This window comes from Salmo trutta, chromosome 4, assembly GCF_901001165.1.
Source record: "Salmo trutta chromosome 4, fSalTru1.1, whole genome shotgun sequence".
NCBI lineage: Eukaryota > Metazoa > Chordata > Actinopteri > Salmoniformes > Salmonidae > Salmo > Salmo trutta.
In genome coordinates this window covers 31,043,581-31,061,074 of record NC_042960.1, presented here as the reverse complement: position 1 = coordinate 31,061,074, position 17,494 = coordinate 31,043,581, and the positions used below count along the sequence as shown (strand labels likewise).

Sequence of the window (17,494 nt, the reverse complement as noted above, 5' to 3'; positions counted from 1 at the left end):
GTGACTGTTAATAAGCGGGGTTATCGTTCATCTGACATATACAATGAGTGTTCAAAATATTAAGAACACTTTCCTAATATTGAGCTGCAGCGCCCCCTTTTGCCCTCAGAACAGCCTCAATTGGTCGGGGCATGGACTCTAAAGGGTGTTCAAAGCATTCCACAGGGATGCTGGCACATGTTGACTCCAATGTTTCCCACAGTTGTCAAGTTGGCTGGATGTCCTTTGGGTGGTGGACCATTCTTGATACACACGGGAAACTGTTGAGCGTGGAAAAACCCAGCAGCGTTGCAGTTCTTGACACAAACCTACAAAAATGACGATGTGAACATCTGCCCCATATAGTGTCAGTTTAAAAGCCCAGCTGGTGATGGTATTGGACTTTTTCCATATAGCCTATGAATGGTCCATGTTATCAGGTATGCTGTTAGCAGTAAGCATTATCACCTGTAGCCCAGCGGCTATAAATAAATAGGCTGAAGCATGGGGTAGCCTATCTGCATTTACCCTATTGGGCTAATCATTAGCTAGATCCCAAATGTGATCTTTTAACAAGTTAGCATCCTATTGGTGAATTTTATGTCCCAGAAAAATTGCATAAACACATTGAATGTAATGTAGGCCTACCCGTTAGGGTAACTTGGGGTAAACCACCGCCTGGGGTATCACTGTGTGTACTTCTTACAGAAACCACTTCTCACCGAAATCACCATGTCACCCCCCCCCCCAACAAATCAAATCAAACTTTATTTGTCACATGCGCTGAATACAAGTGTAGACCTTACCGTGAAATGCTTACTTACAAGCAGTTCAAGAAGAGTTAAGAAAATATTCACCAAATAAACTAAAGTAAAAAAGAATTAAAAGTAACACAAAATAACGAGGCTATATACAGGGGGTACCGAGTCAGTGTGCTGGGGTACATGTTAGTTGAGGTAATTTGTACATGTAATTAGGGGTGAAATGACTATGCATAGATAATAAACAGCGAGTAACAGCAATGTACAAAACAAATGCGGGGGGAGGGTGGTGTCAATGTAAATAGTCCGGTGGTCATTTCATTAATTGTTCAGCAGTCTTATGGCTTGGGGGTAGAAGCTGTTAAGGAGCCTTTTGGTCCTAGACTTGGCGCTTTGGGACCACTTGCCGTGCGGTAGCAGAGAAAACAGTCTTTGACTTGGGGGACTGGAGTCTCTGACAATTTTATGGGCTTTCCTCTGACACTGCCTATTATAGAGGTCCTGGGTGGCAGGAAACTTGGCTCCACTGATGTACTGGGCTGTACGCACTACCTCTGTAGCGCCTTACGGTCTGATGCCGAGCAGTTGCCATACCAGGCGGTGACACAACCGGTCAGGATGCTCTCAATGGTGCAGCTGTAGAACTTTTTGAGCACCTAGGGACCCTTGCCAAATCTTTTCAGTCTCCTGAGGGGGGAAACTGTTTTGTTGTGCCCTCTTCACGACTGTCTTGGTGTGTTTGTTTACTTAACCTTTATTTAACTGATGTGGACACCAAGGAACTTGAAACTTTCGACCCGGTCCATTACAGCCCTGTCGATGTTAATGGGGGCCCTTTTCCTGTAGTCCACGATCAGCTCCTTTGTCTTGCTCACATTGAGTGAGAGGTTGTTGTCCTGGCACCACACTGCCAGTTCTGACCTCCTCTCTATAGGCTGTCTCATCGTTGTCGGTGATCAGGCCTACCACTGTTGTGTCGTCAGCAAACTTAATGGTGATGTTGGAGTCGTGTTTGGCCACGCAGTAGTGCGTGAACAATGAATGTTCATCCTAAAAGTGCATCGACGACGTCGTCCCCACAGTGGAGTACAGGAGGGGACTAAGTACAAACCCCTGAGGGTCCCCAGTGTTGAGGATCAGCGTGGCAGACGTGTTGTTGCCTACCCTTACCACCTGGGGGAGGCCCGTTTAGGAAGTCCAGGCTCCAGTTGCAGAGGAAGGTGTTTAGTCCCATGGTCCTTAGCTAGTGATGAGCTTCGTGGTCACTATGTTGTTGAACTCTGAGCTGTAGTCAATCAATAGCATTTTCACATAAGTGTTCCTTTTGTCCATGTGGGAAAGGGCAGTGTGGAGTGCAATTTGAGATTGCGTCATCTGTGGATCTGTTGGGGCGGTATGCATATTGGAGTGGGTCTATTGTATCTGGGAAGATGCTGTTGATGTGAGCCATGACCAGCCTTTCAAAGCACTTCATGGCTACCGACGTGAGTGCCACGGGGTGGTTATCATTTAGGCAGGTTACCTTTGCTTCCTTGGGCACAGGGACTATGCCCTGAGGTTGGTGCAGTCTGCACAACGCATCACTGGGGGCAAACTACATGCCTTCCATGACACCTACAGCACCCGATGTCACAGGAAGGCAAAAAAAAATCAACCATCCGAGCCACTGCCTGTTCACCCAGCTATCATCCAGAAGGCGAGGTCAGTACAGGTGCATCAAAGCTGGGACCGATAGAAGCTGTTTTTCAGTCTATCTCAAGGCCTTCAGACTGTTAAACAGCCAACACTAACAGAGAGAGGCTGCTGCCAACATACAGACTCAAATCTCTGACCACTTAAATAAATGGACTTAATAAAGGTATCACTAGTCACTTTAAATAATGCCACTTTAGTAATGTTTATATATCCTACATTACTCATCTCATATATACACTGCTCCAAAAAATTAAGGGAACACTAAAATAACACATCCTAGATCTGAATGAATGACAATCTTATTAAATACTTTTTTCTTTACATAGTTGAATGTGCTGACAACAAAATCACACAAAAATAAATCAATAGAAATCCAATTTATCAACCCATGGAGGTCTGGATTTGGAGTCACACTCAAAATTAAAGTGGAAAACCACACTACAGGTTGATCCAACTTTGATGTAATGTCCTTAACAAGTCAAAATGAGGCTCAGTAGTGTGTGTGACCTCCACGTGCCTGTATGACCTCCCTACAACGCCTGGGCATGCTCCTGATGAGGTGGCGGATGGTCTCCTGAGGGATCTCCTCCCAGACCTGGACTAAAGCATCCACCAACTCCTGGACAGTCTGTGGTGCAACATGGCGTTGGTGGATGGAGCGAGACATGATGTCCCAGATGTGCTCAATTGGATTCAGGTCTGGGGAACGGGCGGGCCAGTCCATAGCATCAATGCCTTCCTCTTGCAGGAACTGCTGACACACTCCAGCCAAATGAGGTCTAGCATTGTCTTGCATTAGGAGGAACCCAGGGCCAACCGCACCAGCATATGGTCTCACAAGGGGTCTGAGGATCTCATCTCGGTACCTAATGGCAGTCAGGCTACCTCTGGCGAGCACATGGAGGGCTGTGCGGCCCCCCAAAGAAATGCCACCCGACACCATGACTGACCCACCGCCAAACCGGTCATGCTGGAGGATGTTGCAGGCAGCAGAACGTTCTCCACGGCGTCTCCAGACTCTGTCACGTCTGTCACATGTGCTCAGTGTGAACCTGCTTTCATCTGTGAAGAGCACAGGGCGCCAGTGGCGAATTTGCCAATCTTGGTGTTCTCTGGCAAATGCCAAACGTCCTGCACGGTGTTGGGCTGTAAGCACAACCCCCACCTGTGGACGTCAGGCCCTCATACCACCCTCATAGAGTCTGTTTCTGACCGTTTGAGCAGACACATGCACATTTGTGGCCTGCTGGAGGTCATTTTGCAGGGCTCTGGCAGTGCTCCTCCTGCTCCTCCTTGCACAAAGGCGGAGGTAGCGGTCCTGCTGCTGGGTTGTTGCCCTCCTACGACCTCCTCCATGTCTCCTGATGTACTGGCCTGTCTCCTGGTAGCGCCTCCATGCTCTGGACACTACGCTGACAGACACAGCAAACCTTCTTGCCACAGCTCGCATTGATGTGCCATCCTGGATGAGCTGCACTAGCTGAGCCACTTGTGTGGGTTGTAGACTCCGTGTCATGCTACCACTAGAGTGAAAGCACCGCCAGCATTCAAAAGTGACCAAAACATCAGCCAGGAAGCATAGGAACTGAGAAGTGGTCTGTGGTCCCCACCTGCAGAACCACTCCTTTATTGGGGGTGTCTTGCTAATTGCATATAATTTCCACCTGTTGTCTATTCCATTTGCACAACAGCATGTGAAATGTATTGTCAATCAGTGTTGCTTCCTAAGTGGACAGTTTGATTTCACAGAAGTGTGATTGACTTGGAGTTACATTGTGTTGTTTAAGTGTTCCCTTTATTTTTTTGAGCAGTGTGTGTATATATATATATATATTCTGTATTCTATACCATCTACTACATCTTGCCTATGCCGCACGGCCATCTCTCATCCATATATTTATATGTACATATTCTTATTCATCCCTTTACATTTGTATGTATAAGGTTGTTTTTGTGAATTTGTTAGATTACTTGTTAGATATTACTGCATTGTCGGAACTAGAAGCCAAGCATTTCGCTACACTTGCATTAACATCTGCTAACCATGTGTATGTGACCAATACATTTGAGTTGACACCTCACACGCTGTCTTTTGTTTCCGCAAAAGTTTTTGGGTCAAGAATGACAAAACAATTGTATAGAATTAGCGTAAGCTAGAAACGCCATAATGCAATGCATCAGGAAATTGTTTGGTCAATGTGTTTGAACTTGTCCCTGTCCAAATAAACCAAAAAAACAACAACCTCTGTCTTTCTCCCTACCTAACCTATAGGATGTTTGGCTTACATAAGAAGGTGGTCAGTGTGGTCCATAACCTGCTGTCCAGCCATGACTCTGACCCCCGCTACGCTGACCCTGAGGTCAAGGCCCGTGTCGCCATGCTCTACCTGCCACTCATCGGCATCGTCATGGAAACGCTGCCCCAGCTGCACGACTTCACAGGTGGGTCTAAATTCTACATTTAGCCTTTCCCTGTCCTAAACTTTCAGGAGTATTCTGAGTCTGTAGATATGTGGAGTTTATCCATACCTGAATGGCTGTGTGATTAGATAGATGGACTATCAGGTGGCTTTAGAAATCTTTGGGCATCCCACTGGTTCTGGTGCTGCTCAGGAAAAGCCCATTAAACAATGTCTGCAACTCTGATGTGCTACTCCCGACTAATTTTGTTTTGTGCTTGTTGATCCTGATTGGTTTCTCTCCTCTCCCCCCCTCATTTATGTAGAGTCCCATATCCAGTGGGGCCGCCCTGGGGGAGCTCAGGGGTCCGCAGATGGGGCCGGGGGGGATGAGTCTGTAGAGGACGGCAACAGCATGATCAGTCAGACTGTTGCCATGGCGATAGCGGGGACCTCAACTCCAATGTCCCGTCCCAGCAGCTTCCTGCTCAACCCACAGGCAACTACAATTCCTGTTCTTTCTCCATCCCTTCCTTGCTTGTTCCCTTTCTTTTCTTCCGGAGTTACTTTCTCTCCTTCTGTTAAGTTCCCCCTTACTACCTCTCTGTTTTGCTCACCTTTTTCCCCCTTGGTCTCTTCCCATCTCTCTCTCTCTCTCCAGGCCAGTCGTCCGCACGCCACCTTCTCAGCAGAGTCCAGTCGCAGTCTGTTGATCTGTCTGCTGTGGGTTCTGAAGAATGCAGATGAGTGTGTACTACAGAAGTGGTTCACTGACCTATCTGTCTCCCAGCTCAACCGTCTGCTGGACATGCTCTACCTCTGTGTCTCCTGCTTCGAGTACAAGGTAACGTGACACCTGGAGCACAGAAAAAGCATGCGCGTGTAGTAATGCCTCAATTTTGTATAAGCACGTCCAAGTGTGTTGCCTCACTTGACAGTCCATTATTTCGTGCCTGGATAAGACTGGGTGGAAAGAAACTTATTTCAAAAGGTTCTATGAATTTGTACTTCCCAGGTTCTTATGAGTTGGTTTTAAAATCGGTATATGTACAGTTGAAGTCGGAAGTTTACATACACGATAGCCAAATACATTTAAACTCAGTTTTTCACAATTCCTGACATTTAATCCTAGTAAAAATTCCCTGTCTTAGATCAGTTAGGAACACCACTTTATTTTAAGAATGTGAAATGTCAGAATAACAGTAAAATTATTTATTTCAGCTTTTATTTCTTTCATCACATTCCCAGTGGGTCAGAAGTTTACATACACTCAATTAGTATTTGGTAGCATTGCCTTTAAAGTGTTTAACTTGGGTCAAACGTGGGTAAATTTTGGCCCATTCCTCCTGACAGAGCTGGTGTAACTGAGTCAGGTTTGTAGGCCTCCTCGCTCTCACACGCTTTTTCAGTTCTGCCCACAAATGTTCTATAGGATTGAGTTCAGGGCTTTGTGATGGCTACTCCAATACCTTGACTTTGTTGTCCTTAAGCCATTTTGCCACAACTTTGGAAGTATGCTTGGGGTCATTGTCCATTTGGAAGACCCATTTGCGACCAAGCTTTAACTTCCTGACTGATGTCTTGAGATGTTGCTTCAATATTTCCACATAATTTTCCTTCCTCATAACGCCATCTATTTTGTGAAGTGCACCAGTCCCTCCTGCAGCAAAGCACCTCCACAACATGATGCTGCCACCCTCATGCTTCACGGTTGGGATGGTGTTCTTCGGCATGCAAGCCTCCCCCTTTTTTCCTCCTAACATAACGATGGTCATTATGGCCAAACAGTTCTATTTTTGTTTCATCAGATCAGAGGACATTTCTCCAAAAAGTACAATCTTTGTCCCCATGTGCAGTTGCAAACTGAAGTCTGGCTTTTTTATCGTGGTTTTGGAGCAGTGGCTTCTTCCTTGCTGATTGGCCTTTCAGGTTATGTCGATATAGGACTCGTTTTACTGTGGATATAGATACTTTTGTACCTGTTTCCTCCAGCATCTTCACAAGGTCCTTTGCTGTTGTTCTGGGATTGATGTGCACTTTTCGCACCACAGGATGTTTATCTCTAGGAGACAGAACGCGTCTCCTTCCTGAGCGGTATGACGGCTGCGTGGTCCCATGGTGTTTATACTTGCGTACTATTGTTTGTACAGATGAACGTGGTACCTTCAGGCATTTGGAAATTGTTCCCAAGGATGAACCGGACTTGTGGAGGTCTACAATTTATTTTCTGAGGTCTTTTTGATTTTCCCATGATGTCAAGTAGAGGCACTGAGTTTGAAGGTAGGACTTGAAATACATCCACAGGTACACCTCCAATTGACTCAAATTATGTCGATTAACCTGTCAGAAGCTTCTAGCCATGACATTTTCTGGAATTTTCCAAGCTGTTTAAAGACACAGTCAACTTAGGTTATGTAAACTTCTGACCCACTGGAATTTCTGATACAGTGAAATAATCTGTCGGTAAACAATTGTTTGTGCATGACTTGTCATGCACAAAGTAGATGTCCTAACCGACTTGCCAAAACTATAGTTTGTTAACAAGAAATGTGTGGAGTGGTTGAAAAACGAGTTTTAATGACTCCAACCTAAGTGTATGTAAACTTCCGACTTCGTGTGTGTGTGTAACTTTCGGAGAGGTTGGGTTACAAGTGGAACTGAAGTATCAGTTGGACCTTGTGTGCAGTTGACTAATAAAGTAATCTTAATCGGAGAGCTTTCCCTACTCTTTTCGGCTCACCTTACTCTTATATAATCCATCTCTCTTCCATTTTACCTCTCTTGGTGTGGCGCAGTAACCCTGTGTAACTTCTCTCCATCCTCATCATGGAAAAAGGCCCACATTGTTTTCACCATGCAGGGGAAGAAGGCCTTTGAGCGCATGAACAGCCTGACCTTCAAGAAGTCCAAGGACATGAAGGCCAAGCTGGAGGAGGCCATACTGGGGAGCATCGGGGCACGGCAGGAGATGGTCCGCCGCAGTAGGGGACAGCTAGGTACACACGGAACATACACACACACATTGGGAAAAGTGATCTGAAAATGACCATTCCATCTCTCTCGCCTTCAACTTCTTTCCCTTTCGCTCCACATCTCCTTGCCTTCTTTTTCCCCTCTATCTTCTCTCCACCTCTTATGTCGTTGTCTCTTCCCCCCCCCCTCCCCCCCGGTAGAGAGGAGTCCATCAGGCAGTGCCTTCGGCAGCCAGGAAAACCTGCGCTGGAGGAAAGACATGACACACTGGCGCCAGCACAGCGAGAGGATGGACAAGTATGCTTAAGCTTTTTACACACACACACACACACAGAGAGATGCACGCACACATCGCCATCTTACAATCAACTCAGGCCCTATAGTGGGCTTCTTAAAAGAAACAAGAATCTAGTTTGAACTGAACAAGCCCACACCGAGCGATATGGGTCGGATTCCTGATGCTACAACAGAAGAATACACGCTGATTGACCCTATTGTTTTCAGATGCTCAGTGTTTAAAACGCCTGTAAGGCACATGCGTCTTTTCCTCCGTCCCATTTCATCTGTGAACTCATTCCTCCGAATGTTCTCTTGTGTCTCACTGTGCCTCTGTGTAGGAGCCACAGATCACTCAGGTATTGTATTGAATGGTCCCCCTGGAGTCAGTGTGCTGCAGTGCTCTGAGTTCCTCCTGCTGCTTTGGTGACCTGACTCATTACCTCCGAACCCTGAACTCTGACCCCTAACCTCTCCTGTAACGGTGCTTGTGGTTTATTTCTGTCTGGCACCTGCAGTGGGACTGCTGGTCCTTTAACCAGTGTGCAGTGCTCATTTGGGTTCTGATCGACGTGTGTCTATTCGCTATTCTGGGTTTAGATGGGTGAAATCAATGTCATTCTGTCGCAACTGGTAGGTTCTCAATTGGTTGATTTTAGCATGTGTGACAATTTTGCACAGTAGAACATGTAAATGATTGTACAGCATGTGTACTTGCCAATTAGACCTGTTTGTAATACTGAATGTCCATTAAATCAACAACAAAAAAATGGATAAGCACTTTCATAGATATCACATCTTCTATTGGTGTGGCCTCTCTACCTCTACCGCTCTCCATCCAACCAGTGCCTCCCTAACCTTCCTCCTGTCTTACCTCTGCTGCCTAACATGCTGACCACACCACTCGCGTCATGTGCGCGAGCATTGCGAAATAAATGTACACATACGTGTTATTCAATCATTGCGAGCGTCTGCGTGGCCAGGCGCTAAAATAGAAATTGGATCTATTTGTGACGCTCAACGCGCTGCAAGTCCGACCTCTCCCATCTCCTCATTGGTTTTTAGGAGCATATACCCACGTGGGTGATTGAGGTCCGCACTCCAGTCAGTTGTAGTAATGCACTGTAAAGGTGGTTGCCAACCTTCATATAAAGTCCAAAGAAGAAGAAAAAAAGAAGCCTGAAGGATGGAGGGGAGATGAGGACCTAATTTGGTTTATCGTTTTATCTGTGGATGAATTGTCGGAGTAGTGGACCTTGTGCATTTCAGGTAAAATAACAACCCAATGTTTATATCCCAGGACAAATTAGCTAGCAACAGCAAGCTAAAAAGAAAGCTAATGCTTTTTGACGTGTCCCCAAATTAATATGTTGGTTCAGAGTTTGTTTTGATATTTCAACCTGCGTGTCCTGATCGCGTCTGGTGTGGGTGAACAAAATCAACGTGTCCGGTTTGGTCAGCATGTAACCCCCCCCCCAGGGTTGGAGGTGCGTTTGGGTCCCTGGTCCCCTGCTCTCCTCTCCGTGTGCTAGCCATGCCATGCAGCGCGTAGCTACCGTGTGCTCTGGACTCTGTGGTGTACTGTGTGAGTAATGTGTCGTGCAGGTTTAGAGACAGCATCCTACTACACAACCCAGGAGCCTTTAGTAGTTAGGTGTGTAACTCATCAACTGTAACAAAACATGTCATAACGCCCCACCACCATCATCCTACTCTTCAACCCCTCCATACACCAAACCCCTTACAGTACGTTGCACATGGAAGAACTCCTGTCTGTGTGCGATGGCTCGAATGTGACTGTCAGGCATGATGAGTGCTGTGGCATTCAAGGGGACCCCATGAGTATGGAGCTGGCCGGCGGCCATTTTGGAGAGTGTCTGACCGTCTGTCACGTCCTGTTTCCCGTGACAGGACCCGAGCGGAGCTGGAGCACGAAGCACTTATTGACGGTAACCTGGCAACGGAGGCCAACCTGATCATTCTGGACACTCTGGAGATCATCGTCCAGGTACAGAGGAATGACATTTCCACGAGCAGCCTGGCAGATCTTGCGATGATCGAGATGCAAGACTTTGCTCTCACACAGTCACTAGCAATATCTGCGCATGTGTACGTGCACAAGTTGGCTTCACGCTCTTGCAGCGTGGCAGCCAGGGCACCAAAATAGCTGATAAGTACAGCCTCGCGCTTCAACACTCTTAGTTGTTGTGGAAATGTGCCCACTATGCTGTTTACTCTGTGCACCTATGTCATATCGCTGAGTCTACCTTTAAGAGGCACCAGACTCCCCACACACGCACACTGTCAGGTTGAAAGATGGACACATTTGCAAACCAAATTTTCCTCTGGGGATAATACAAATGTATTGATGGATTGTGATATGTATTTTTAAATGTTGTTTTATTTAACCAGGCAAGTCAATTTAGAGCAAATTCTTATTTGCAATGACGGTATTTGTGTATCCTAGACGGTGTCTGTGGCAGAGTCGAAGGAGAGTATCCTGGGCGGAATGTTGAAGGTGCTGCTCCATAGCATGGCCTGTAACCAGAGTGCCCTCTACCTCCAGCACTGCTTTGCTACACAGAGGGCTCTCGTCTCCAAGGTCAGAATTGACTTCCTGTCTACAATCGTGTCGATATTTTCCATCGAGGAGTTGCACTTTTTAAAGAGATTTTGTGAAGTCAATTTGTAAAACGTCTGCGTATTGTCTGTTTATCTCTGTGTATCTGTCCTGTTTCCTACTTGTGTGTGTGTGTGTGTGTAGTTCCCAGAGTTGCTGTTCGAGGAGGAGACAGAGCAGTGTGCTGACCTGTGTCTGCGTCTACTGAGGAACTGTAGCAGCAGTATTGGCACCATCAGATCCCATGCCTCCGCTTCGCTCTACCTGCTCATGAGGCAGAACTTTGAGATTGGCAACGTAAGTACAACGTCAGGACAACGCACAGCAAACACGGACGCATACGAGTACTGTCTACCTGCCAGCTACTTAACCAATTTTCAATACAACTATTGATCCCTTTAGAGGTCATTATTGATGAAACGCAGGAGAAGGATTGCACGTCTTGTACATATTCCACATGTAACGTATGTTTCTCCTTTTCAGGACAGGTTCCATGTCCATGTAGGTGTTCTATGTTCTCGCCGTTTCTCTGACTGGCCCTGCTCCTTTTGTAGAATTTTGCTCGGGTGAAGATGCAGGCGACCATGTCCCTGTCCTCCCTGGTGGGAACGTCTCAGAACTTCAACGAGGAATTCCTCCGACGTTCCCTGAAGACCATCTTGACCTACGGCGAGGAAGACCTGGAACTCCGGGACACCACCTTCCCTGACCAGGTAACCGCAGCAGACATGCTGGATGTCAATAGATTAGTACTGACATTTAACCCTTTTTAGTTATTGTAGTACAAAGCAGTGGAATTACTTGTTCAATATATAAAAGTGCTTCGATATACAACACAAAAAAAACCTATGAAAATGTAATCAGAAAATGGCTGACCGGAAAGGGAATACCTTGTCCAATCACATGAGATGATGATGATGTCACCTTATTACCCATGCTTCATGTTTCTATCTTTTGTGTGTACTGTAGGTCCAGGATCTGGTGTTCAACCTGCACATGATCCTGTCTGATACAGTCAAGATGAAGGAGCATCAGGAGGACCCAGAGATGCTCATAGACCTCATGTACAGGTATGGAACACACACACACACACACACATACAATCATTGAGCTTTGCTTCAAGGCGTTGCTGCGTCTGTGTCCAGGATCGCTAAGGGTTACCAGACGTCTCCAGACCTGCGTCTGACGTGGATGCAGAACATGGCGGGTAAACACTCTGAGAGGACCAATCACGCGGAGGCAGCACAGTGTCTGGTGCACAGCGCGGCCCTGGTGGCAGAATACCTCAGCATGCTGGAGGACCGCAAGTACCTGCCTGTCGGCTGTGTCACGTTCCAGGTGAGGACAAGGGAAAATACTATTTTAGGACTGTGTAGATTTGACTACTTTGTTTTGCCCAGGAAATCATCTTGGAGAGACATGATACTGCAGGTTTAGTCCTAGCTCGGTGCCATCACAACAGACTCAATTTAATCAACTGCATATACAGAGTAACATGTTGTAAAGAAAATGTGATACCATGATTAACCCATTAGAGTATTATGTCTGTGTCTAAATAATGAGTGACCATGTGTGACTTGTCTTTCTCCGTTTCAGAACGTCTCTTCCAACGTGCTGGAGGAGTCTGCAGTGTCTGACGACGTGGTGTCTCCCGATGAGGAGGGTATCTGCTCGGGGAAATACTTCACTGAGGCTGGCCTAGTGGGGCTGCTGGATCAGGCTGCTTCCTCCTTCTCCCTGGTGAGACTCGGAGAAAGAACTACTGCACTTAAGATAGACCAGAGGCAGTCCACAGCTGGTTTATCTATGACACATGGAGCGTTGTCAAGGCTTAATCTAACCACTCATAGGAATAAATACTTCACATAACCAGACCTGGGTCAAATACTTATGTCAAATACTTAAGATGCACTTGATCATTTTTGCCCAGTATAGTGGAACCAATGGAATAGTCCCGAAAGTGCAAGCCCCAAGCTAAATCAAGCGCACCAATACTTTCAATACCTTTTCCCAGGCTGGTATGTACGAGGCGGTGAACGAGGTGTACAAGGTCCTGATCCCCATCCACGAGGCCAACCGGGACGCCAAGAAGTTGGCCACCATACATGGTAAACTACAGGAAGCCTTTGGCAAAATCGTGCACCAGGTAAATCCACATGCTTTTATCTAGCTCTTGCCCTATACATACTGTAGGTATAGAGAACAGACAGACAGGACTGTTATGTGCCCTACAGACACTGTTACGTGCCCCACCTCTGCGTGGAGGTTGTTTAGGACTGCCTGTCTGTGGATGTTACGCGTGCATGTCTGTGATTCTGGGACAGAGAAACACGTACTGTGACTGTACTGTGCCGTGTGTGTGTTAGGAGCATGGACCCACCAGTGCAATGCCCTGTTGTCTGTTGGAGGCATTGCAGGAAAGAGCATGCCAAATATGTACACTCTCAGACCGACAGTCACTGCAGTGTACCAACGTGACTGTAAACATGTTTATATTCTATTTCCTTTGTCACCACAGAGCACTGGCTGGGAGGTAGGTCCTAATGGTTCCTGCTTGGCCTGCTCATTTACTTTTTGTCTCTACTTCATATTTATTATTTGCTAGTTGTGTTGCTCTCTGCTGCTGTGTTACATTATACTGTACCATCCATTAACATCTACCTAGACTGGGTGCTGTCCGTTTGTCCCTCCGTCCAACCAACTGGGGGACTGCTGATGCCATGTTACGGGCAGCAACCCTCCTCTTCCTCCTCATTCTCCTTTCCTCTTCTGCTCTGTCTGCGGAAGGTTGTTTTAACGTGACCGTTTTGGCAGGCCGTGCATGGGAGCCCCAGTGTGATACTAATGGCAAGTCTTGGTGAATGAGTGCATCACCTACCTGCACCCCTGCCTTGTCAGACCATCTCTCATCAACAACAAACTGTCTGGTCTGGTCGGGTGTCAACATCTGGTCTGTTGCTCGCTCGCCTGTTGTCACAACTCATCTCATCTACGGCCACAGGGTTCGATTTTAGTCAGATATTCATGCTGAGGATACACTCCCCCAGGTTGTTCTCTCAACACACACTCCCACAAACCAGAGCCCTTTCGTAATAGAATGTTCTGACAAACAAATTAACCACAAACTATTGCAAACTTGCGTTTGCCATATGCAGTTCCAACTGAATCCACATTTGGTTAAGAAATGTTGAATTTCAAGAGGGTGCAAGTCCAAGGATTTTGGACTGGATTGTTAGATTTGTCCCACTTAAGTCAAATGTTCTCCCTTTTTATTTGAACAAAGACAAGCTAAATCGACCCCTGAGTTCCTTCATTCATTCTGCTGCTGTTGTGTTAACTGGTATTAACCTGGTGTGTTGCATGACAAGGACAGAACACTCCTCCTTTTTCTCCCGAGGGAACTTAAGGACTGGGAGTACAGCTCCCTGAATGTTTCCAGGGACTGTGGCACTCCATCACCACCATGACTGCGTTCTCTTTTTTGCTCTCTTTTCTCTCCCTCTCTCCTTTCACCTCCCTCTCTCTTTCTCTGCATGTTTTGTGTCGTGTGTTCTTAAAGTCAAAAAGAATTGTTTTGGTATTGGTGGTTGCTGTCTATTCTATTTACCTTGGTTTGTGTTGTTCTTGTTTAGTTTCTCTAGTGAATTACCTGGAATCCTGATTAAAATGTGTTCTTGTTTTCTCCTTTTGATTTCCCTGGTTGCCATGCCGACCCTTCCTTCCCACTTTACTTATTGTGTGTTGTGGTAAGTTTCTAGTTTGAGGATTACTTTATTTCTGTTACTTTCTGAAGGGGAATGTAATGCAATGAACCACTGAGCCAAATGGCAGAGCAACTGATCACAGGAAAATATGCTATGTATTTCACTCTGTACTATATACCTATATATAATGCCAAAGCTATGTAAATTAAAATAATTGTTCAATGCAACCAATAGGAGCAGTACTGGGAGCTTGCAGCCTTGAGTTTACATTTACATTTTAGTCATTTAGCAGACGCTCTTATCCAGAGCGACTTACAGTAGTGAATGCATACATTTCATACATTTTTTTTCTCCGTACTGGTCCCCCGTGGGAATCGAACCCACAACCCTGGCGTTGCAAACACCATGCTCTACCAACTGAGCCACACGGGGGGAGTTGATCTGGTTTGGCTCAGTCCTGACCTGGTTCTGTACAGCCACGTATATATCCCCCTCCCCCTCTTCACACACACATACCACACCGACACACACCCGTTTCCTTAGCTGCCCCACTCCTTCCTGAAAAACTACAGAGCTCTCTGCTTGACCAGCGCCTGTTCATTTAATTTCGCTCTTTCCCTCCTCATTCATCTTCCAGTTTAAAGGCTTTGGTACCGGGCCATCAGGACCTTAGACCGTGACAGACTTCTCACACATGTACTCAAATCAAATCAGATGGTCTTAGTCACACGCACATATTTAGCAGATGTTATTGCGGGTGTAGCGAAATGCTTGTGTTCCTATCTCCAACAGTGCAGTATATCTAACAATTCACACGTCAACACAACACACAGAAATACATACTGTTTTTAGGTCATTGCACATATTCCAATCTGATCAGCAATAACACATCATTGGTCAACGTGGTCATTGATAGAGCCTCTGAAAGTTGTTCATTTATTCAAACGTTTACATTAGCCTAATAACGGTGTCTATTATGCTGAAGGTCGTTGGTCTGTCTTCATATTTGGTGTTGCAATTGAAGTGTTTCCTGATGAGAACTTGGTTTCACTGAGTTGGATGGATTTCAGCTAATGTATCAATAGTCTGGCTCAGACATAATCAGACTGTCACCATCCACGGGGTTACTACCGTGCTTTGTCCTTACACTTCTGATGACATTCTGTGTAAAAGCAGCATGTTTTTGTTCAAGTAGCATGCGTGCGCTTATATTTTACATTTGCACACGTAAAACATGTTTTCTGTCTCACAGGATGGGAAGAGAATGTTTGGTACTTACTTCAGAGTCGGATTTTACGGCTCTAAATTTGGGGACTTGGACGAGCAGGAGTTTGTGTACAAAGAGCCTGCCATCACTAAGCTAGCAGAGATCTCACACCGACTCGAGGTAAATGGCAGTTTGGAGGAGTGTCTCTCAAACTATCTTTTGATATTTTTTCCATTGGTCTACTGTTGATAAGTCCTGAAAATGTTTCACGTGTCAGCAGTCACGTTTTCAAGATGTTGGACTTTCAAGATGCAAAGTGTCTCTTGCTACAGTACGTTATGGGACCGTATCAACAGTGGACTAACGAAAGCAATACCAAAACATTGTTTCTCAGTGGATTTTTCCTTTAAGTAATGGTCTCTTCTCAGTTTGTGAAATGGTCTCGGTCTACTCTGTGAGAGAGCTGGAGCACCGAGTGTGTCCTGTGTGTTTGGTCTCTTAGGGGTTTTATGGCGAACGCTATGGAGAAGACCAGGTGGAAGTCATTAAGGACTCCAATCCAGTGGACAAGTGCAAACTGGACCCAAATAAGGTGTGTGTGGCAGTGGGGGAGAGGGTTTTGTGGATAAAGACGTAATTCCAAATAATCACTAATTTGAATATTAATTGGTTATTTATGTGTATTGCGGTTCATGTTGGTAAAACATGTTAACCAGGTGTCACTGTGCATCTTTACTGTGTCCAGGCTTATGTCCAGATCACGTACGTGGAGCCGTACTTTGACACCTACGAGATGAAGGACCGGATCACGTACTTCGACAAGAACTACAACCTGCGGCGCTTTGTCTACTGCACGCCGTTCACGCTGGACGGGCGTGCGCACGGGGATCTGCACGATCAGTTCAAGCGCAAAACCATCCTGACCACCTCCCACGCCTTCCCCTACATCAAGACCCGCATCAACATCGTCCACAAAGAAGAGGTGAGGCACTGGCACGTCATCTGACGCCGTGCACCACACGCTACTGTTACATGAAATCCGCGACACATCTCATAGGGACCACTACAGCGATGTTCTTACTGACACGCATTCGTATGAAAAACAGACACATACCTCTGTTTATTTTAAATATTGAAGCAATTGTCTCTCGTCTGCTTTCTCCATCTGATCGTCTTTCTCTCTGGCCCTTTGTTAGATCAGCTCCATGCCCATCGAGGTGGCCATAGAGGATATGCAGAAGAAGACCCAGGAGCTGGCCTTCGCCACTCACCAGGACCCCTCCGATGCCAAGATGCTGCAAATGGTCCTGCAGGGGTCTGTGGGGACCACCGTCAACCAGGGACCTCTGGAAGTGGCCCAGGTGTTCCTTTCAGAGATCCCCAGTGACCCTAAACTCTACAGACACCACAACAAACTACGCCTCTGCTTCAAAGACTTCACGAAGAGGTAAAGTACCAATTTCCGCTCTAGAGGTCAATAAAGTTGATTCAATTCAAAGTACTGTTGTTTGTAAATCAAGATTATAGACTCCAATTCCCTGTGCTGTATGCAACAGGTCATATTGAAGTCCAGTGCTCTGCTCACACCTGTCCTATTCTCCTCCATACAGGTGTGAAGACGCCCTCCGTAAGAACAAGAGTCTGATTGGTCCGGACCAGAAGGAGTACCAGAGGGAGTTGGAGAGGAACTACCATCGTCTGAAGGAGGCGCTACAGCCACTCATCTGCAGAAAGATACCCCAGCTTTATAAACCTGTGCTGCAGGTCAACTCTCACAGGTAGGTGTGTGTGTGTGTTGACAAGCAGGAACATACTGGGGCATACTTGTGAACATTAGAAACAGTTTAACTTTAAACTAGGGGTGTGCCGATCTCGTCGGA

At 46.2% G+C, this 17,494-nt stretch overlaps 1 protein-coding gene across 17 annotated transcripts in view; it reads left to right on the top strand.

Moving 5' to 3' along the window:
- LOC115192222 (dedicator of cytokinesis protein 7) overlaps positions 1-17,494 on the top strand; it is a 101,562-nt gene that overhangs the window by 79,888 nt on the left and 4,180 nt on the right. For 5 of the 17 annotated variants that reach the window (XM_029750478.1, XM_029750487.1, XM_029750482.1 and 2 more), the window contains 20 exons: positions 4,708-4,877; positions 5,161-5,333; positions 5,496-5,678; positions 7,671-7,830; positions 8,008-8,104; positions 8,425-8,442; positions 9,995-10,091; positions 10,551-10,685; positions 10,848-11,000; positions 11,258-11,416; positions 11,673-11,773; positions 11,849-12,041; positions 12,300-12,443; positions 12,718-12,849; positions 13,222-13,236; positions 15,669-15,794; positions 16,117-16,206; positions 16,360-16,596; positions 16,811-17,061; positions 17,225-17,392. In XM_029750478.1, the coding sequence (XP_029606338.1) occupies positions 4,708-4,877; positions 5,161-5,333; positions 5,496-5,678; positions 7,671-7,830; positions 8,008-8,104; positions 8,425-8,442; positions 9,995-10,091; positions 10,551-10,685; positions 10,848-11,000; positions 11,258-11,416; positions 11,673-11,773; positions 11,849-12,041; positions 12,300-12,443; positions 12,718-12,849; positions 13,222-13,236; positions 15,669-15,794; positions 16,117-16,206; positions 16,360-16,596; positions 16,811-17,061; positions 17,225-17,392 (2,802 nt within the window). Of the gene's footprint in view, positions 1-4,707; positions 4,878-5,160; positions 5,334-5,495; positions 5,679-7,670; positions 7,831-8,007; positions 8,105-8,424; positions 8,443-9,994; positions 10,092-10,550; positions 10,686-10,847; positions 11,001-11,257; positions 11,417-11,672; positions 11,774-11,848; positions 12,042-12,299; positions 12,444-12,717; positions 12,850-13,221; positions 13,237-15,659; positions 15,795-16,116; positions 16,207-16,359; positions 16,597-16,810; positions 17,062-17,224; positions 17,393-17,494 lie in introns of all 17 variants that reach the window. The other 12 variants (XM_029750488.1, XM_029750485.1, XM_029750480.1 and 9 more) reach the window with 7 other exon arrangements.